At 38.9% G+C, this 23,448-nt stretch overlaps 1 protein-coding gene across 3 annotated transcripts in view; it reads right to left on the bottom strand.

Annotated features, from left to right (window-relative positions):
* Positions 1–23,213, bottom strand: part of LOC134204221 (kinesin heavy chain-like) — a 69,247-nt gene extending 46,034 nt beyond the window's left edge. Inside the window, exons 1-2 of one of the 3 annotated variants that reach the window (XM_062679048.1) lie at positions 22,602–23,213; positions 18,738–19,402 (exon numbers count right to left, since the gene is read on the bottom strand). In XM_062679048.1, coding sequence (XP_062535032.1) covers positions 18,738–18,884 — 147 coding nt within the window. In that variant the 5' untranslated portion in view covers positions 18,885–19,402; positions 22,602–23,213. The remainder of the gene's footprint in view (positions 1–18,737; positions 19,403–22,601) is intronic. The other 2 variants (XM_062679049.1, XM_062679051.1) reach the window with 2 other exon arrangements.
* Between the last annotated feature and the right edge of the window lie 235 nt (positions 23,214–23,448).

The following is a 23,448-nucleotide window of genomic DNA, read 5'->3' as shown; positions in this document are numbered from 1 at the left end:
GATCGGCACCGAGAGGCTAATAATGTGGCCGCCCGGTCCGATTTGTTCAAGTTAGCCACAGCAGCAGCTCATCGATAAAATTGTCCGTTGAAATTCACAAACGGCACGTCATCATCGTCGGGTAATTGACTGTGGAAAAACTCGAGCACTGAAGTATTAATGCACTGGGAATGTAGCGCGTCGTAAACCTGTCAAGTCAAACACGCGAAAAGTGATAAACTATTCGAGTGAAGTCAAAATAGACGCCATACTCCCTTTACGAATAAAGTATCACAGAACAGTCTCAAAAACTTTGGGAGTGCAGTTTCGTAGAACCCCGATCAAACAATAAAGCAATTAAATAAATTCAACACGATTGTGCCCCTACTTATGTGCAAACTGATTAGATCCAAAGCAAATTTGTCAGTTTGATGTCAAACTTCATCATCATTAACGTTATCATTTAGCCATTAGTGTGCTGCGATAAGATAGTTAAACGACTGACATTCCTAAATTGTGGCTGCAATCCAGACAATACGCTAGCTCAAAACTGGAGAACACTAATTTCAAGCGATAGACCCTATCGTCAAGACATATTTCAAGTATCACATCTAGAGTAGACAAAGGAAACGATAGAGAAGAAAGTGGAAATTGTTTCACAGTGATAGGAGGGCAAATTGACGTAAAGCATACCCTACAAAGGCCAGGAAGGTGAGGAAGACAGGTCATACCTATCCTCTGCAATTGAGACAGCGTCCCATCATCCGTCAACCCGTCCTATGAAATAGATTTCTTTATTTTTTTATATTTTACAGAAATTTGTTACTTTTGAACTGTTGTAACATTTTTTTATGGTTGATTCTTAAAAATAATATTTTGAATGTTTGTTTCGATGAAAATATTAACAAACTTGTTGAAGTTTTGAATTTGTTGTTTCGACCATTAGAGTAATTAATACTGTCGAATTGGAAGACCACAAATTTAGCATTTCAAATGTTGTTGTCTGCATGCAAAAAGTGCCATCGATGACGCATTTGTTGCAGACACAGTGACTATACTGACCAAGCAGACCATGACCTCATCCGGAGCTGATGATTTTTTTCCCCTTCTCCGCGATGATTACAGCACTGTGTTCGCTGGCGCAAAATATGATTAGTGTAGTAGTGCCTCGCAGCGGAGCACGTACACTCTAATTATAACAATAATGGGGTATATGACGGCGACGACGACTACTCAGCTGGTGGCACATGTTCACCGCGCGATGACGAAGCGACAGGAGACCGCAGAGAGGATCGCCCGTCGCTCATTCGCGAATTTCCATTTGCGATGGTGTTGATTGATAGTTATTGACGTTTAGCTGAAATGGGTGAAAATGAAAGCGTCGTAATTTGAGACTGACATTGGAGAATACGTACGAAATGGGAAAGCAACAACACTTGGGAAAAGAAAAGCAATCATTGCCAAAAGCTTTCGCAATGAATCGACTGCTTTGAGCGTGCTTACAGCGGCACACTAGGAGTTAACTTTCTGAAATCAGTATGGCGAAAGGCATCTAAGGTTCGATTTCTCAAAATTAAGCACTTTAATCGAAAAAATATTTGGTAGGCGTAGTAGCGGACACCATCCCTCATAACCGGTACCAAATAGTTTTTGATGAAAAGTTCCTTATTTTGAGAAAACTCACGTTAGATGTCTTTCGCCATACACATTTCTGGTGGTTAACTCTTGCTGGCTATTTTGTGCATATACTATAGCGCCTGGATGTGGCTGCGGCGGGTAGAAAATCAGCCACTGCCAATAATTCATTGGTAAAACATCTTTTACGATGAAAAATCGATACCGCGTGACGCGGCTCTCTTGCACGTTGGTAGCTCTCGAGTGCTTGCCGTTCTCTTTCAGGATTAAATGAAAGTTGTTAGTAAAGGTTTTTGATTATTGCACATCAACGTATTCCTGTAGAGTATCAGATAAGATCTTCAATAATTAATCTTATCATAGTGATAAATGACTGAACGGAATAATAATATTGAATTGATATTGAAAAAAAATCAAGCATCTGTGGGCAGCGAGTACGACAGGACCGTCAAAATTTAATCAGTTCGGTATGTAAACAGCATTGCTGGCGCCATCCCTTTCTGTATCGCGTCTTGATTACAGTCGACGCAGATTGTTGGTTCGTTTGCTTTCAAATTCGACCCTATATGTATACACAGTACACAAACCCACCAAGCAAGGATATTTTAGGATTCGTTTGTGTAGCCACTACCCGCCCCTCAGGCTATGTATGTACAGCATTCGATGTGTCCTTGAAAAGAACAAACATGGGTTATGCCTATGTGGCTCCGTGGCGCAGGGGGCGTTTGTCATTTTTTGGAGTCTGAAGGTTAAAGAGAAGAGCTGAAATATTATGAATCGACAAAAAAGTGAACGGCAGAAGAGATTCCGCGAGAGTATTGTTACGCTAGTTTGTGTTATGTCTTCGCTGAAAACAAGAGCGTAAGATGGAAAACCGAAACAGCTCCCCTGGGACATATCTTTCAAGGTTACAAAACCCATGCGAATACAAACGGGACAAACCCAGGCTAGTGAATCCAAACATATTTTATCGTAAATTATTGGTAGCAAGTGTTCACTCAGTTTTATTTTGAGTTTGTTCAACTGTCGTGATTCGTAGTCAACAATAGATTAGAGTAGAGTAAACTACAGCTGTCATAAGCTTTATCATGATGATAAATAATTTGATCGATTATTATTCCATGCGTTATGTACGCGTTCATTGACTATGAAAAAAAAAACTTGATTATATTTGTCATACACATCAATGTTTGCAATTTTTCGGACTCAAATATATTCAATATGAATCTACATAGAAATTATTCAATAACTGCATATTAGAGACCACGCTCGAAACGCTCATTAGACCGGTAGTCCTCTACGGACACGAGACCTGGACGATGCTCGTGTAGGACTAACGCGCACTTGGAGTATTTGAAAGGAAAGTGCTGCGTACCATCTATGGTGTGCTGCAGATGGCGTACGGTACGTGGAGGAGGCGAATGAACCACGAGTTGCATCAGCTGTTGGGAGAGTCATCCATCGTTCACACCGACGACTGTGGTGGGCCGGGCACGTAGACAGAATGTCGGACAGTAACCCGGTGAAAATGGATCTCGACAACGATCCGACGGGCACAAGAAGGCGAGGTGCGCAGTGGGCAAGGTGGATCGATCAGGTGGAAGATGACTTGCGGACCCTCCTAGACGGCGTGGTTGGCGACGTGTAGCCATGGATCGAGCCGAATGGAGAAGACTCTTATATACCGCACAGGCCACTTTGGCCTTAGTCTGAATAAATAATAAATAAATATTAGAGACCACACATACATTTCACTTGATTATAGATTATATTTCTACTTCGCGTGAAGAGTAGTGGTTATGTGTGCACAAATAAACATCATGTGGTCCTCCTTAGCCGTGCGGTAAGACGCGCGGCTTCAAAGCAAGACCATGCTGAGGGTGGCTGGGTTCGATTCCCGGTGCCGGTCTAGGAAATTTTCGGTTTGGAAATTGTCTCGACTTCCCTGGGCATAAAAGTATAATCGTGCTAGCCTCATGATATACGAATGCAAAAATGGTAACCTGGCTTATAAACCTCGCAGTTAATAACTGTGGAAGTGCTTAATGAACAGTAAGTTGCGAGGCGGCTCTGTCCCAGTGTGGGATGTAATGCCAATAAGAAGATGAATAAGAAGTCAAATTATTAGATTATTGCCAATAAAAATGTGTGGATTTTTTTGTAGTGTGGGGTGCCCTGGTACGGAAGTTCATTAGATAATCGCAGTAGGCACGAATTCTCGTACGAATTTTGCCCAACAGGATCCAACACAAGGTAGACTACTACTACAAAGTGACGTGTTACTACAAAAACTCAGATTAATCCACCTAGCGGTGATGGTGCCTTTCTCGTTCGTACAAAAGGTTTGGAAAAATCTCAAATAACACCAATATGTGGATTGGTCGATCCCATAGTCCGATCTGGCCAATTTCAAATAGGAAATAATGGGACAGGATTCTGCGTCGAATGCAACTTGTTGCGAGCAAATCGGTTGAGGATAAGTGCCCGAAAAATGAGTGACATTTTTTACGCGATTTTTTCGTATGAATTTGTCTTTTGGCCATAACTTCTGATCCCATAGTCCGATCTGACCAATTTCAAATAGGAAATAATGGGACAGGATTCTGCGTCGAATGCAACTTGTTGCGAGCAAATCGGTTGAGGATAAGTGCCCGAAAAATGAGTGACATTTTTTACGCGATTTTTTCGTATGAATTTGTATTTTGGCCATAACTTCTGATCCCATAGTCCGATCTGACCAATTTCAAATAGGAAACAATGAGACAGGATTCTGCGTCGAATGCAACTTGTTGCGAGCAAATCGGTTGAGGATAAGTGCCCGAAAAATGAGTGACATTTCCTACGCAATTTTTTCGTATGAATTTGTATTTTGGCCATAACTTCTGATCCCATAGTCCGATCTGACCAATTTCAAATAGGAAACAATGGGACAGGATTCTGCGTCGAATGCAACTTGTTGCAAGCAAATCGGTTGAGGATAAGTGCCTGAAAAATGAGTGACATTTTTTACGCGATTTTTTCGTATGAATTTGTATTTTGGCCATAACTTCTGATCCCATAGTCCGATCTGACCAATTTCAAATAGGAAACAATGGGACAGGATTCTGCGTCGAATGCAACTTGTTGCAAGCAAATCGGTTGAGGATAAGTGCCCGAAAAATGAGTGACATTTTTTACGCGATTTTTTCGTATGAATTTGTATTTTGGCCATAACTTCTGATCCCATAGTCCGATCTGACCAATTTCAAATAGGAAACAATGGGACAGGATTCTGCGTCGAATGCAACTTGTTGCGAGCAAATCGGTTGAGGATAAGTGCCCGAAAAATGAGTGACATTTTTTGAGTAGTTTTGCGCACACACACACACATACACACACACATACACACACACACACACACACAGACATCACCTCGATTCGTCGAACTGAGTCGATTGGTATATAACACTATGGGTCTCCGGGCCTTCTATAAAAAGTTTGTTTTTGGAGCGATCATATAGCCTTTACCGTATACTTAGTATACGAGAAAGGCAAAAATGGTGTTAACGATTAGTACTCATCGTTTTCTTTAACAGAAAAATGGAAATCATGTATGTTGTAAAATGGCGCATACATCACTTTTTCAGATTACGGCAGTGTAATTATTATAATCGGTTATCCGAACACTCCGAAGTGGCAGATCGTTCATCGTTGTACATAAATACGGCAGCTTCACAGAAAAAAATCCGTGTTGTGCGCGAAAAAAAAAAGATATCGCTATCGAAAAAGTAGATTAAGGATTCCATTGACGTATTGGTTAAGACAATATCGATTGAAGTAAGCAGCAAGTAGACCTTGGTATTCCATTGCTGATAAGAGTGAACCCGGACGACATCAGCTACTGTGACGAAGTCAACAGAGAGCTCCAAGATTTGAAGGTCAGTTAATTTAAGTGGATGATAGTCTCTGCATGTGGAACATTGTTTTACTAATAATCTGCAATAAAATTGTATCTTGTTTAATATGTGGCTAAAATATAGCTGTAATGATCTACATAACCTCACTTTTTCAATGAAAACTTATTCGTTATGCATGGGGTGGGTTGAATGATGCTTTTCCGTTGCTAACGGCCAACAACGAAAAGTGAGCTTTATAAAGATATTTTCCGATGGTAACTGGTGGCGCCAGTCATAGTTATTTGGTAGGGCACCATATGGTGCAAGAACGTTGCCTTTGGAAACTAAGCGTGCTAGCAACGAGTGGCGACCCACCTCTTAGACCACTAGTGTACAACACTAACAAAAAAAACTTATACGAGCGAGCCTGCACTGGCGTTTCAGGACCCCGCGCGTGCTGAAGGGTTAATAAGAATGTTATTTGATTATTGAACATTTTTGAACAGGTTCCCAATTATTCCACGCGACGCCTCTGCAGAGACATCCTCGAAATGTATGAACTTGAACACCTAATAGCCTATTCAGATTGGGCTATTTATGACTTTGTTAAGTGAGAGGGTATCCAATTATTACGAGGTGTTCAGACTGCAGCAAGATAATATATCTTGACGTTTCCATGTTTCCTCATTTGCACGCTAATACAGGGTTGAATTCAAGGAGAGTTTTAAAATTTAATTTGCAAAATCAAGCATTTGTGTGGCGACAATCGAACATTTTTTTCTGAATAAAGTTCCTACGAAAAAAAAATATTAAAAAAAAATATGAAAAGGGATTTTCGAAGAATATTTGAAGCTCTCATTAAGGATAATGAGCGAAGCTACATTCATTAGTTGGGTGCGCCGTTCTTCGGGGAATCAGACTATTCCTCAATTTATTTTTAAGTTTAAAAGTATTTTGATTCTGTACTATGATCGAACGGAGATTTGATAGAAAAAATTAGATACTTTTAGGAATTCTCACAAATAAATAAAAAAGGACGATTGGATCAATTTTCAAGAAATATTATAGAACTAAAGTGTATTTCCACCAGTATCTCCATGTATGAAGGGCAACTCAGCAATTTAATTTTTTTTCAAAAATGGAAACTGAACCATTGCGTTCTACACGACAATCAATGATACAGCTTCTAACAAAATCGAATCATGTGAATGTGATATAATTTAAACTGGATTTTGGATTAATTAATGCATTACCAATCATGTTTTATTTAGGGTCTGTCTCAATTGGATAATTAAACTGAAATTAAACTTAAAAGTGACATTTCAATAATTATCGAATAACCCTGCTCGCAGAGCAAGATTACTTTTGACAGATATCGAATCATTTTCCATCGATGTCCTATTGGAATTGCTGGGTAGCACCAGCCATTCTTATAACGGGGTGAATTTTTAATTTTCGAACTGTCACTTTTAAGTTTAATTCTCCAAATGAGACAGACCCTTAAGGTTATTCTACTTTATATATACATCCCATTCAAATCGTACAGTTGTCCCACGTGAAAAATGTTGAAATCCAAAGTATATTAAGCCATTCAAGCAGCAGAATTGAAACAATTTATGAAATCATGTTTATTCATCAAATATATTCGTTTTACAACCATTCCTACGTTTTAAATTGTCTTCTGCATTGGCCCTTGAACTTTGAAAATTTATTCGATTTGTTCTATTAAATCTAGGTTTAAGTTAAATACTTCATGTTAATTCTAGAGAGCATCTGTTTTTTAAACAATTCATGTTGAATAAGTGGAGAATAAATAATTATCATCATTATTTTTCATCATATAAAATGCTTTCCACAAAACCATCACAATCCGAGTTATTCTTCAGCGCTCAGAAGATTTCCATCTAACATGCATTCGACCCTGCTGCGACAGAAAGAGCATGACTGTCAACTACGAAACGAAATGAAAACAGAGAGAATTTTCTCTCTGGCAAAGAGAGCGTGACGCTTGTCAGTTTTGTTTTGTTGAATTTCTCCCTGCATCCCAGTTAGAACAAAAGCTCTCTCGTAATAATTGTTCGTAATAAATTCTTCATGACTCTTTTTAGCGGGTATCTTTTGACAGCGCAAAATGTATGGAATATTACGTATTTACCCTGAAACGCCAATTATTATGTCATTAATGGCGTAATCTGAATAGGCTATAATATTGAAATAAAAGAGCAGTACTAGTAACAACTCGGCCACGTAATATGCTGAAGACAATGAACTACGTTCAAATAACTATGCTGAACCAAGCTGCTCCCCACGAACTAAGTCAAATATGTACTGTTGTTACTACTGACATCCGTATCATGTGTAGTTTTGTATTCCGCGCATTCTATATTAGTAGAAGCGACAGAAGAATATGTCTTTTGCTCGTTCAAATTTGAAGTTGAACGAGTTTTTTTTTGTGTAACCCGTTGGCAATCTCTCGACTCAAACTCTACTCCGAGTCCATCCCTGTTATCCCGTAATTAAATTTGCTTCTATGAGCCTCTATTTTAGATCAATAACAGACGTTCCTAAGCCACGTTGCTCAAATGGTCACTGTTTTAGGCCTGATCCAAATAGTTTTATTAAATATTCCCCTTCAATAACATGATCACCGTTTTCACCATTATAACTATCACTCATCACTCCAACTTAACACTAGGTCTATTCCCTGTTGATCCGGTGATTAAATTTGCTTCTACGAGCCTCTATTTTTGATCATTAACAGACGTTTCTAAGCTACGTTGCTCAAATGGTCACTGTTAAGGTCTGATTCAAATAGTTTTCTACAAAATAATCCCGGTAGCATCACTTATTATCGTTTTCACCACCATCACTATCATAATTACTATTGTCCCTGTCATCACAAATATCTTATTTACAGTCATGAACACACACACACACAATGAATCGATCTTCAAAACAGCGCTGTTATATATCATATAAGAACCGACACTTCTAGCTTTCATTGGACATGTACCGAATATTTTACATTATTTCTAGTATAATTATAAAATAATTCCTACTTCTAGCACCTCAACTCAATATTGCAATTCATTCTTCATACTCACTGCGAACATGTTCCCATCCCGTTTAAATCAACTCTATCTTTTACCTAGCTTCTTCTGTCACTATGATTACACCACGAATACCAACTTGTGTATTAACCTTTTCACTAACACTTTCATAACCACACAACATCACCATTTTCATATCAACAACCATTTTTTTTTCACAATTTCATCGAGATCAGCAAACATCACTACTATCCCTACTACAATGTTAACGCAAAAGAAAAAATAGTAAGTCATTTTTTTTCTAAATTTGCAGTTTCCATCAAACAAATGAAGCTCGAAAAATAATAAGCTTATAATCTATCGCGAGAGTCAGTCTTATTGTAGATATGATGACAGAGAGAAAATACTCGAATAGAAGTGCATTTTGAAACAATAATAACGCACTAGATTTTGATAAATATGACTCGTTTAAAATTTATTTTGAAATCTATTTAGTCTATTTACCAGGCCACACTTCAGAACCGTGCGCCCAGCAATCATCAAAAATTCTCAACTTAACAACACCGAATACTGTTGCTATGGGCCTGTTGGTCTTCAAAAGCTTCGAAATCGCCTCCGAATAAGATTCAACAGGTAATAATTTTACAGACATTTCTTGAGCTTCGAATTTTTGATAGGCTTAGGAAGTCTTATGGTAGATCTTTATGTCTATGGATCTACTGTTAATCTAGTCATAATTATGTCGAATGTTTCGCACTGTGTCATTATTACTCTGTCTGTCTTAGTTATCTTATGTTTCCTACGTTTTGACCATTCCTTCGGAAGTGTCTATAATTTCGCTTTGTAGGCGTTACGCAAGCGTGTTATGTATTAATCTATCAATAATCCCTTGAATTATGAAATAAAATCTATGGTATTTGGAACAAATTTACTTTAATATTGAAAATATAATTATAACAAACCATATGATATGGAAATATGTTTATTTTTCTGATTTGTTTCAAAGAAACAATTGATTTTAATTGAGGAACATATAGAAGCATGTATCAAACAATCTTCTAAGAAAAGCAAAAACGTAAAAATTTTAAGGGATTTCAAAAATTTCTTCAGTTTATGATAGATAGCATATGTGAGCACTTATATGCATGTATGTGTGCGTATGTGTGCAAATTTTGAAATTTACTAACATATAAATCTCACTCATTTTTAAGGTATTAAACAAGATTAGTATTACAAAATTAGGCATCCATAAGGCGAAATATATGTTATTATTGAACGCTATTGAGTTTCGTTCAGATCAATGGCTGATTTAGTTAGTTCCGGATTAATTAATATCGAGGTCTCTGGAAATTTCAAGTATATGCATATGATACCAGCGTTACCATATTTACTAATCATGTTATAATAGCTATTTAATCCGACGAGCGCCTGATAGATAGGCAGCATGACGTACAGTGCGTTTTCATTCATTTTGTTGTTACTCCACCCATGAAATCCGTCTTTTGGTAGGCAATTAATTTGTCACTTTATACGTTCAATCTCCGTGGTATGTTGAGTACTTTTATCTCGTTTTAAATACTGGAGTCTGACAATATTTCCTTACGACTAAGGAAGGGTCAAAATCTCACTGTAGGTGGATTAAACTGGGGTTTTCAGTTCAATTCTATACTCATTGTAGATTATGTTACGTTTTGATGTCAGTTCATTGTCTCTATTGCTATGGTCACCTCCTCTCAGGCGAGTATCCTAGTCCAAGCGTATAAGTAAGCACCGCTAAAGAGTTAAGCAAACGTGACCAAAGACCATTTACTTTAAGTTGTCTAATAGTCTCAAAGCCTTACATACAAGCGTAGCATTACTGTTATTTTATGGGTCGTGGTCAGCTATAGGATTCACTTTTCGGTGGTTTCGGTGGTCATCACGCCTATTCCCTATCCATTAGAAAAAAATATCGAGAATGAAGCCAATGTAAGATTGTTTGCATACCATCGTTTTAATTTGTGGTATTTTTAATTATGGCTCGTTAAAGTGAGACATAACAAAATAAAAAGGAGCCACGTTCCTAGTTTTGATAGAACTTCTACTCAGTGAATCCAAGAGTCAATTCCCCATTAATGTCTTGATGATATTTTCTACTGGTTAATTCCTACCTAGCTATGTTAAAGCGTGGCTACCAGTGGCGTCGCGTAACCTCACTTTTTACCTGTGCACTGACACAAAAAATGAAAATTTTGATATTTTGACAGCCCAAATGGAAAATAAAATTATCAGAGACGTTTAAACTAATTACAATCTAGTTATTCTATGCATTTCCGCACACCAATTCCTTAAATTTAAATCCAGTGCACAGGTAGATTGAGGTTAGGGAAACGCCACTGGTGGCTACGACTCATCATCATCAGGGAACGCCTCAGAAAAGTATTGCCGCATAGCAGAGATCATTATCACTGATGAAAATGACCTCTACCTGTCTGCACCACCATTCAAGGCTCCAAGAAACGATGTCCGTTGAATCACATGCACATGCATAAAATCCGCGCGAGAGCGCCACCAGACTCCCGAAATCGACGCTCGAGCTCGAGTCCCCGCCCACAAAGACAAGTCACAGTTCAAACGAATGTTGCCTTAAATGACTCCCCCATCCCGGGTACAGATTCTTTCCGAAGGATATAAGTTCCACCGGGAAGCCAAGCACCAGAGATTGAGGAAAATCAGATAATCCATAATCAGGCGTCTCGCGTTTGTGATTTAAGCAGAGAAGATGTTACAGGTGATATTCTCAATACGGCTGTTCAGAATGGTTCAGCGGATGCAAATTATGGATCATTATTAGGTCTTGTAATTTTGAACAAAACATTCTGAATACACGCAATAAACTATGAATATTATTATATCGGAGTTTTTAATTAGGATCGCGAATCAAGTAAAAATACTGATAAGTATAAGTTTGTAATCATTGGCGTAACTACAGGGGGGCTAGGGGGGGCTTTAGCCCTACCTAGGATTACATCAGCCCCCCCCTAGAATTTTTGCTACTTTGCATAGGCATTGCACATATATTATAGAAAATTCAAGTAAAAAACAAAACTGCTTATATGGTCTTAATATTGAGACAACACTAAATCTCGGAAAAAAAAAAATGTTTAAGGTTCATAGAGTCAAATTTCAAAAAAATTGTAAATTTTCAATGGATTTTCTCAGCAGTTCTAGAGTGTCGATAGTAATTTTTACTAATCCGGGCGTACAATCTCTTTATTTCTTTAATATAAATAGTGTTTATTGAAGGTTTATTAAAAGAATACTTTCGAAAATCATCTTGTTCTTCTTCTTCCATGGCTCTACATTCCAACTAGGTCTTGGCCTACTTTTTAACTTCTTTTTAGTATTAGCATTTCCTCAATTATTATTTGAAAGCTTTCTATGACCGGCAATGCATGAGTATGTATCTTGTGTGGTAAGTACAAAGGATACACTATCCTGAGAGAGTCGAGAATGTTTCCCACCTGAAAACATTCTAGACCGGACTGAGAATCGAACTCGTCATCTTCGGATTGGCAATCCTAAATTTATCTGGGAAAGTGTTTTAGAATTTTGCCTTTTTTTTTTTAATTTTTGAATTGCCAGTAAATTTAGCAAACACTGAGATTTCAAGAAGAGATAACTAACCATTAATTATAAGATAAAGGTTGGAATTCTTTCGGAAGGATTTCTAAGCCTTTTTTGCTTTGTTATTTCCGGGAATCCTAATATATTTCTAGATTTTTTATGTCATGAGGTCTGAACGTCGAAGAACATAATTTTGAATATTCAAGTCGTCAATAGATGTTTAATTAGCTGTCTGATAGGCTAACAAAGCGAACATAGTAGATTTTCTGTGTTTTGACTGTAAAAAAGAAAAACTCAAAACAAATTTAGCCCCCCTAGACTTTTCCCTTAGTTCCGCCAATGTTTGTAATTACTACCGACATTGTGTTTGTGATCAAAACTGACATTGTGTTTTTAGTTAAAACTCAAGTTTACTAAATACGTAACGGAATAAAGTAGTGTTATTAAAAAAATATATAATAATTTACATTATAAATTCTGATTAATATCAAGATACTGATCCAACATCACATCTTCAAGGGCTCCTCACAAGCTACACAGGCACTTTAGAACGTCCATGTCGTAACTTGTTCACACTTGAAATCTGCCTCGACCAAGTTGGCAGAACGCGCCCTTACCCTTTCTGAACCAAAGGGCAGGGAAATTTGAAGTTGAACGAGTTGCAACCAAATGTGAGAAGGCGTCGATATTATGCTCGCAGTGTGTTGCATCGCTTCGTTTCCAAACAAACGAACAGAGAGAAAGTTTTCCTCAAAATTCTCTCTCATATTTTATTATTTTCTTCTTCGTTCACGTCGTAAACTTGAACGAACTGCGACGCCGTTTCGTTGCAAGGTTTGTTGCATCGTTTCGTGTTCTACATATAGACGGGCAGAGATAAAAAAGCACATGTTTTGATGTAAGAGTGTCTTTTTGTGCATTGGAATGATACAAACAACCAAACGCCTGAATACAAAAAGGAAAGCTACCTATTTTCAAAACTGACCCCTCCTAGAAATTATTTTTTTGCGTTTTTTGGTAAATTGGGTAGCGTTGCTACATTTTCGTCTTAAAAGTATTATATTTATATATCGTTAGAAAGCTCTTGAGCAGATCTACAAAATGGAATTGATTAACCAATAATAGGTCCGTCCAGAATTTTGTTTTTAATAATTTTGTAAGTTCAAATTTTACGCAACATTCAACCAGCAAAACAGTTAGGTACCCCGCAGTAAAATATCACGCACTTCAATGTTCAACTGTTAAGCTTTGAGAGCCACAAATAAAATTCTGCCCAAAGGCACAACTTTGCGAGATACAGCAATTTGAAAAATTGTCCGTTTTTTGGTAAAATTACTCATTTTCATCAAATTTTGACGGAATTACTCACAAAAAATGAGTAGTTTAGCCTCGCATTATACATTAATATTGTAACTTTATTTGAATTTGGCGTCAAACACATTTTACGTTACATTTTGAGGGGGAGGGTTGGGGTATCTCCCACACAAAAAGCGTTACGAAGGGTCAGAGAAGGATCCAGGTCATTATATTAACCGTATATGGCGCATTTGTACATAATTGATACGCCTTACAAATCTAACCATAATGTATTGATTGAAAAGTATGTTGAATTACCCCTTGCTATAGTATTTATTATTATGAAAGAACGTATTCTTGATTTTGACTAAGAATACGATCTTTCATAATAATAAAAGGTATTGTAGCAAGGCGTTATTGCTTGCTATTACTAGTGAACACAACAAGTGAAAATGTTCTGTCTCATTCAGTTTACTGGTAGACATAGTTTCTGTTTCATTGAATTATCTCTAGTCGCAATATCGCTTATCATAGGTTTTTTCATGCAACGCCGTCGGAGCCGCATATGTTTACATACTTGCAAAAAACGAATATGTGTCTCTTTCACTCTGTTAGCTGGTGAATTCATGTTCTGGTATGTGTCAACCATCAGCGCTTCAAAACTTAGGCCAGGGGATACAAACATTTGAAGGACGCGTCAGTTTTAAAATTGGTTTAAGCGCAAAGCACTGGTTAAAAATGGCGTTGAATAAAAACACTTTGATTCATATTTTCTTAAACCCAATAACGCGAGACAGTATCGCTGATTGTGTCCGATTTATAGAAGAGAGATTTGGAGTTGTTCTAAATAACAAAAATAATTTAATGTTGCGGAAATCATTGTGTAAGTAAGGTCACTGAAGAAAACCCTGATGACGAAAAACCATGGGGAAGCAAGGTAGGTCGTCGAAAACTATGCTATGAAGATCAATAATATTTAGATCAAAACGGCAGTGGCGTCGCGTAACCTCACTTTTTACCTGTGCGCTGACCCAAAAAGTTGAAATTGAAACAGTCCAAATGGAAAAGAAAATTATCAGAGTCGTTTATACTAATCAAAATCTAGTTTTTTTTTTTTTGTTCCTTAATTCTAGGCATTTTCCCACACCAATTCCTCAAACTTAAGTTCAGTGCACAGGTAGATTGAGGTTAGGGAAACGCCACTACAAAACGGAGAACGATAAGTAAAGCAGCAGAATGTTTCGAGAATAACACGAAATTGGCTTTGGATATCGCAAAGTATGTTGCTGCTAGAAATGGTGATAAGAAGGTGGTTGAAGTATTGAAATCCAGGGACCTTAATTCTCATTCTGATATACATAGGATTTTGTTTTTACACGATTTTTTTTTCGCTCGTATTTTTGTTCGTGTGACTTCAATTTGCCACCAAAATCTTTGCAACATGTTTCAAAAAATCCTAAATAATTCAAAGAAAAATCACATGATAATTAATATACGTTAAGCATTTAGGATGGGTGAAAAATTAAGAAAGTGTAAATCGTGTAAAAACAAAATCCAGTGTAGTTGGTCCAAAAATGATGAGTTCAGAAGCGGCCTTGGCACTTCTTTTGGACTGTGAGTTGACGAAAGAACAGTACACGAGAATCAGGAATGCAGCTCTGTTGCATGGTCATTCTTTTCTACCACCTTACCATCAAGTGAGAGATTGTAAAAAACAATGCAGACCGGATAACATTCAGGTAAATGAGGTTGAAGCTAGTGTGCCCTTGCAGGATTTGATGAATCACACTGTCACTAGAGTTATTCGAAGTCAACAGGAGTATATTGGCAATCATGTAAACATGTTTGAGTCTCCAGAGGTGAACGCCAAGATGATTGTCATTTGGGGATTCGATGGCAGCTCTGATCAAGCTCGATTTCAGCAAGGCTACACTTCAACTGATGATCATCATGAATCATCACTGTTCATAACTTCGACGGTTCCTCTGCGATTAACTGCGCAGAATGATACCGTTCTCTGGGTTAACCTAACCTAACCGCAATCAGTAAGATTTTGCAGGCCAAAATCTATAAAATTTGTAAAAGAGTCGAAAGAACTGAGTCGAAAAACCGAAAGCGAAATGGAACATAAAATAACAACCATGCAACCAATTCACTACAAATTTGGAGAAAAAACTCTAATCGTTGACTGTGAGTTTTACTTGACGATGTTGGATGGAAAAGCATCGCTTCACATTTCGAATGAAAAATCCAGTATTGTATGTGGATGCCCGCCTTCAAAAATGAACGACTTGAATGCAGTCCGATATTACCATGCGAATTCAGAAATACTGAATCAAGGATGTAGTGTACTTCACTTGTGGATACGTTTCCTTGAAGTCCTCACTCACATTTCTTACAAACTGCCCATCAAATCTAATCAAGCTAGAGGAGACAAGAACAAAACTATTGTAGCAAATCGTAAGAAAGAAATACAACAACGTTTTTGGAAGGAGCTGCATTTGCGGCTGGACTATCCTCGTCCATCTGGAGGCACCAGCACAACAGGTATTTATCGTGATTGAAGGAGTTGGATTTTAATTTCTTATTTTACGTTTTTACCAGGAAATGTTGCTCGACGTGCATTCGAAGATCCTGTTCGTTTGGCCGAAATACTGGAAATCGACCTGCAACTAACGACAAACATGCAAGCAATTCTAATTTCGCTTGCATGTCAGCAGCCAATAGATTCGACCAAATTTGACCAGCTATGCAAGGAAACAGCTGAACTGTACGTGGATAAATATCCTTGGGCACCTATGACTCCAACGTTGCATAAAATTTTAGTACACGGCGGAGATATATTGCGTAACATGCCTTTGCCTGTTGGACAGATGTCTGAAGAAGCTGCCGAGGCGAGAAATAAGTTTACCAGAGAATACCGGTTGCGGCACGCTCGGCGATCATCTCGAGTAAACAACTTTGAAGATGTATTCTGCCGGTTGTTGGACACAAGTGACCCACTGATCTCTAGCTTTCATCTACAGGAAAGGCTGAAAAAGCTTTGCCTGCACGTGTTCAATCATTACTACTGTCGATAGAAGAAGAGTTCGATGCATCACATGACAATCCTAACAAAGATGATGATGATGGACTAATGTCATCTTTCTTTGACGAGCTCGATCAAATAGAGATTATCAGCATAGAAGAGGATGAAGAAGATTGTTAATTAATCTGTATAGTTTTAATGAAAGGCCAAATAAATGAAATCCGATTTTGTTGATGTCCCGTCATTTCGTTTTTCATCGAATCTATTGTATCATCCATTGGGAGTTCAAGTTATACCCAGTGACTTTTTCACACCAGTAAGTAGAATTTTGGGGAATATGTGTTGCGTCCATTTGTCTGTGATTTGAATAAACTTTCATATGCCCTTTATGATTTTATCCACCATCAAACAGGGTTATTGCAATTAAAAATGTGACCGAATTCCAATGATTTTGTAGAATTTGCCAAAAATCGACACTAAGCCGAAAATTGGCGCCACACCCATACTGAGGCCCATAAAAAATTGTTTTCTTGTTTTTTCATGTTTCTATGACAAATAACACTGTTTCCTGTGGTTTATAGAATTTTGGCCAAATTTACCTCCTTGTAACGGTCATATTGAAAGCACAGAACAGCCACGAGTGTGAGCCGTTTATACACATGCATAGGTGCGCTGGTTCGCATGTATGTGAGACCTGATCAAGACTCAAGACTCGAGTCGAGTCAAGTACGAGACACTGAAGACGGCCTTACTTTTGAGGTCGAAATACGTATCTGTCAAGATACAATTAAGTGGTGGAATTCAATGGGATTGTATAAACTCGTCTTATGACAGGTGAAAACATTCCACTAATTTCTTATCTACTTGGCCTTGTCTAATGAGGATGCTATCAAAGTTACCGTGGCGCAAAGAGGGACGTAGGGATGGAACGTAAAGGAGTCAGGAAAATGGATGAAAAAATTACGGCCAGCTGCTTCTTGGTAAGTAATGTTCCTGCTTTATTAGCTCGCGAGATGACTGACCGAGACCGAAAAACTGAGTCCAATTCTAGCCTTTTGTTTAAAACCGATCTGCCATTCCAGTTTCCGTTTCACTGAGTCGCACGCTACCTTGAAACCCACAAACAGATGATGATTCCGCAAGTTGTATTCCCGGAATTTATCATGGATTTGACGCAAAGTAAACATCTGGTCCGTTGTTGATCTTCCTTTTCGAAAACCGTAGTCGCTGACAATAGTCTTCGCAACTGCGAATCAAAATTCGGGAGCGTACCTTATAAGTGGTATTGAGCAGTGTTATACCTCGAAAGTAAGCACAATCGAGTATGTGTCCTTTCTTGTAGATACCGAGGAATAATCGGCCCTAATACGGCGAAAAATTATGTTCCGTATTCTGATCAACAGATTGAAACCGTTTGAAGCTTCGTCGGCGAATTTTCAGGCAAATTTTCGTGAGGGCCGATCAAAGACGGATTCAATGTTCACCCTGAGACAAATGATTGATAAACCTCGGCTGCACAACTTGCAGACACATCATCTGTTTATTAATTCCAAAGTAGCGTACGAAACGAAATGAATGATGGCAAACTTAGCTAGAACATGGTTTTCCGGCGAAACTAATACAGCTGATTCGTGTAACGTGATTCCATACATACATTTTCTGTTCAAGCAATTGTAAGAAACAAGAAAGTACGCGAAGGAATGCGAATAAGGGAGGGAAATGAATCTAAGTTTTTTTTTTCCTAAAAAAAAACCTCGATACAGTGCAAAAAAAATCATCAGAAAACAATTTATTTGATAATTAGACCGAGCCTAATGACATAATAAAGAGTACATTGATGTCAAAATTCAATCATTTCATTTTCATTTCATATGATACCACGTTAAATACCTCGTAAATGCTAATAATCTGAATAGGTTTTAAGGCATAATACCATTGTAGTATGTGATATCAAAGCACAAGAGAAAAGAATCAAAACATTGTCACAAAACATGTGAGCACATACCACTTAGGTAGGTTTATTCATCGATGCTCTGTTTTCGATTCTCATCATACGAGAAAAATCAATAAACAGCCGCCTATACCCCGGCAGCTCTCCATGTTAACAACACTGTTGGAACTCCACACAGCCCCAACCCAATGGAGAATGAATCATTCTACCATCCAACCCACTCCCACGCACCACAGTGAACAAAATACCATCCCTCTCCCACAGTGCCTATTCTTACATAATTCCGTCTCCCACCGGGGTTCGCTGGTTCTACTTACCCCTATCGAAAGACAGTTTTCCTCCGGCCCGGAGGGAAACTTAACGATGAACTTCGATCCGGCCCGTTCCTCGCTGTCATTGAGCGGCCGGAAACGGCACACCACCTTGATGCTATCCTCAGCTGGAATTTCCCGATCGCCCGACATTTTTCTTTATTCTATTATTCGGCCGTTCTCTCACTCACTCTCCTCAGCTTGCCGAATCACAAAACACAACACTCACTAACTGGCACTCCGCAGCACCACAAACGCTGACTGCGCCGCGATGGAGCGGGGTCGCTCGCACTCTCGAGGAGCAGCAAGACGGTCGACGTCGTCGGTCGTTCCGTCTCAGCGGGCAGGCCGTTGTCTTTCTACTTCGTTTTGTGCCTAGTTGTCGTGTTTGCGTTGGTTGGCTGGTGGAGCCCCGTTTTCTAGAAGAGCAACACTTCCTTCCGTCTGTTTTCTTCACCGCGTTTTTGGATAAAGCACTTTTTCACCGTATTCGCTAAATGTAACACTTCCGTAGCTGTGTTGGATCGCACGAACTAAAATCGACTTTCAACAATCCACGTCGGCGACGGCACCAGGGAGCCGTGGACAACCGAAAACGGCAGATTTATTTTCCCGACTAGACTGCACTGGCACTGTGTTGTTGCGTTGCGATACAGTGGACGACTATATGGCTATGTGGGCAGAGAGAAATCACAATTATTTTCCACGCTCGCTTGGTTTCGATTTTACCATTAAGGGATCATCTATAAGCTACGGAGCAAATGATCAGAAAAATTATATTTAACTTGGCGCGTATGGTTGCTAGAATTCAAAATACAACCTCGGAATAACAAGTTAAGCTATAAACTATATTGATGATGATTTCGAAAAAGAAAACGCCACCATGATCCTCTGAGTTACAATCTAAGCTTTGATGATGATGGACCCGCCAGTAGTGAGGCTTCGAGTTCATAAAAATGCAAAACTTGTAATACCTCTTACTTAAGATTTCGTGTTGGTAGGATGTGGCCGATCTAGCACACTGCCGTTCCCAAATTTCAGTCGCTATCGACTTCTGATGGCGAAGGAGCTCTATGTTTGAGATGGATACCATCAGGCACAAACTATATCACAATAATCTGTTAATGGACATATTCAGCCGTTGAATGTTATCCAATGATACACACCATTCATTTACAATGTTCTGAAAACTCAGATGTGAATATGTCATTATGTGGAAGATTATGATTTGAAAAATGTATTGGAGGTAACCACTTTCCTTCGATGGGACTCGAACCCACGACCCTCAGTGTACGCAAAACTGGTGCTTTCAACCAACTAAGGAGCTTTTAAGCTACAATGGACAACCGTTGGCCTTCGGAACTTAGCAGCTACTGAATGAGCCCGAGATAATCACTCACAATCCATTTGTCAAGCCAACACTTCCAAATGTGTATAGTTGACGTTCACATTAGAGGAGCGCGAGGATGTTTTCCTTGCTGGGGCGTAGAACCACTGCGTCCATTGAGTTGAACTTTTGTGGTATATCCCTGATTACTATCAACTATTCGCACCTTGAAGGTTGATCATCATTAATCAAGTAAACAACCTTAGACGCGTCTTTTCCCAGTCCGGCAAAATTGAGTTGATAAACCCCACTACCTTTCCAGGATTTGCAGTCCAAATTTCTGCTGGTTGCATAAAGCCACTATTTAGAAATTTAGATCTATACTTGTACAATGCATCACAACTGCAAAGCAGATGTTCCGAGGTTTCACGTCCCATGTTACAGAAACGACAAATATCATTCTGAACCTGGCCAATACTGTCTAGTCGGGCAATGTCCGGTTATTAGGCCAGTATAGGTACAAAGAGCTCTTTTATTGAGCTCCAAGAGCTTGTTGGTTACTGGAACATTGAAAATTATAAATCTCTTTGATTAAGCACAACCGGCCAACCAGTTGGACATCAACCATTGTGCTTCCCAGGATTTCAATTCAATTTTAATGGTACAGTATGATGTACCGCAGAAAGGTTCTTGGCCAATAAACTGTGTGTTTGAACCTTGTTTCGCCAGATTGTTTGCCTTTTCATTACCTTCAATGCCACAATGTCCCGGAACCAAGTACAGATTTCCGGAGTTCTCTTGACACACCTTTCACAATGAAAGAATGCATTCCCAGACAAGTTTTGACATGCATTTGAAGCTACTCAATGCTTTGAATGCGGCTTGACTATCCGTGAAAATGCAAAAATTCACATCTATATTTCCTCTCAAGACAGACATAAGTACATTTCATTGTAGCAAAAATCTCCGCATGGAACACCGTTGGATAGTTTCCCATTGCAACTATAGCGATATAGCGGTATAGCGATATCTATACCAGGACCGAATTCCTGTTTCCGTTTTTGTTTCAATTTTTGAGACATCAGTATAGAATTTTATGGAACCGTCTCAACTACCACCGTTTTCCAGATGCGATATTATGGTTCTGATAAATCGTACTACCATATTGGGACTTGTTCTCCAAAGAATAGACGGTTCTATCACCACGGTGTTAAAAAGAACTGATCCCAAAAAAACTTTGATGACAAGTAAAGCGTTTATACAGCCAAAAACAGCCATCTTCAGCAAACAAAAAATCAGCTTGTTCGACTTAAATTATTTGTTGGGATATCTTCTAAAATATTTCCGAAAAATGGCATAACAGATGTTTCGATTCATCTACATGTATGTCACAGAAACGACATGCATGTAGATATCTTGAAGCTTTCCTAACAGCTTCATTCAGATGGGACAATTTATCAGGCCATCGACAGTATACCGGTTCTGGTATTTACAGTTAGCCTTGCGAACTAAAGCGTAGGATTGCCGATTCGGAGATGACGAGTTCTATTCTCGGTCCGGTCTGGGATGTCTTCTGGTTGGAAACATTCTCGACTCGCTGAGCATAGTGTATCCATTGTACTTGCCACACAAGATACATACTCATGCAATGGCGCTATGCCCGCATCCAGCGCTAAGTGCTTCTTCAAGATGTAAGTTTCAATTTAGCTTGTCAAGTCGAAATACAAGATGCTAGACTGAGTTTGAAAATTTCAAATCTGCTGCTTCGTAATGTGATGAAATTTAGAGAAAACCTTGAATAATCTGCCTAACCGTAACCGTACCTTTCTCATGCATTACAACAAAATGATATTTTCTCGCGTGATTTTGAAAACGTCGTAAGTCCAAAAGAGAGGCTCTCTTATTTACTTTCTCTTTCGATTATTACAAAGCCAAACCAACATTTACCATGGATTTTCCAGTACCGATCTGAAGAAAATAGCTTTGTCTATCGTGCTGAGATGAAAATATTGCAACAAATGCTAAACTAGCTTAGATATTAGCGAAAGAGAGCGTAATAAAAGAGAGTCTCTCATTTGGACATACGAGGTTTTCAAAAATCACGCGAGTTTTGACCACAACTGTAGAACCCATACTTCAATCTGTAATTGTAATTTATTAGTAATAACGTAAACCTGGTAGTTATAAACTATTTTTCAGGTCAAGAGGAAAAAATCGACCTGTCCAATTTAAAATAGGAAACAATTGTACAGGCTTTCTTGTATGAAGCAACTTTTTGCAAGCAAATTGATTAAGATGAGTTCCAAAAAATAGTATATTTTGCACATACATACATTCACACGCACACACAGACATCACTTCAGTTTGTCGATCTGAGTTGAAAAAGGCAAAACAAAAGTTGCTACAATCATGCAGGAAATTTTGAATGTCTTTATCTCATCTAGTCCGATGCTTAATTTATGGATGATCCCTCAAAATAAAAAAAGAAACCCAATAATCACTTTTTTTTCCTCCACACACGACACATGTGCTGTCCGTCGAACCGAAAATTGCACTTTTTCTTCGTTTTCACCGCTCACTTTCCAGCGAACGGGACTAGCAATCCGCGACGACGATGGACACGGTCACACCGCCTAGCTCCCGACCGACAAATTGTCCTCCCCGCGATAACCCAACCGCGATGACGACGGAGGAAAAATATCGATCTAATTTTTTCCCTTACTTCCGACTGACTTTGTCCGTCTTTTCTTTGGTGCACCTCTTTACACCGGTCGTAGCCACCTCTATCTGCCTGTTCCGCCGATGATGATGACGATGAGGGGGCCCCGAAAAAAGACTTTTGTTCCAGTCAGCGGCAGCACTAGCACTCCCCGTACCGAAACCGATCCAAGTAGGCAAGGGAAAAAAAAACCTAGGAAATTTTCAACATCACCACCCGAGACGGAAACGGTGAAAAACGGAGGAAATCGGAACCACTCGGCACTAATTGCACGATCCAATCACTACTGCGACATTTTCCTCAGCACTGTGCACTGAATTTTCACACCAAATTGGACATTTTCATCGCAGTTTTCTAAATTTTCACGAGATCGAAACTAGGGTCACGGCTTGCTCGCCATCCGCACCAGAGCGATGATGGTGAAAAATGGCTTCTTTTGCACTACTTTACTTTCCTGCTGAGCTGCGCTGATGACGATGATGTTCTCCTGCTCACGCTCTCTGGGTGCGAGCGAAACATGCAATCGATCGTTTCTCTTTTTTGTTTGGGTTCACACTCGGCTGTCTCTTTTGTGCAACCGCTCGTCGGTGTTTCGGGTCGGGGGTGGACCACTGGATAAACGGTGAACGGGCAAAACACGGTAAAGAAAGCAAAGCAACTCCCGTTATTTT

The sequence above is a fragment of the Armigeres subalbatus genome, unplaced genomic scaffold, assembly GCF_024139115.2.
Source record: "Armigeres subalbatus isolate Guangzhou_Male unplaced genomic scaffold, GZ_Asu_2 Contig464, whole genome shotgun sequence".
NCBI lineage: Eukaryota > Metazoa > Arthropoda > Insecta > Diptera > Culicidae > Armigeres > Armigeres subalbatus.
The sequence above is the reverse complement of the archived record's forward strand: the minus strand, read 5'-3'. Positions and strand labels throughout refer to the sequence as shown.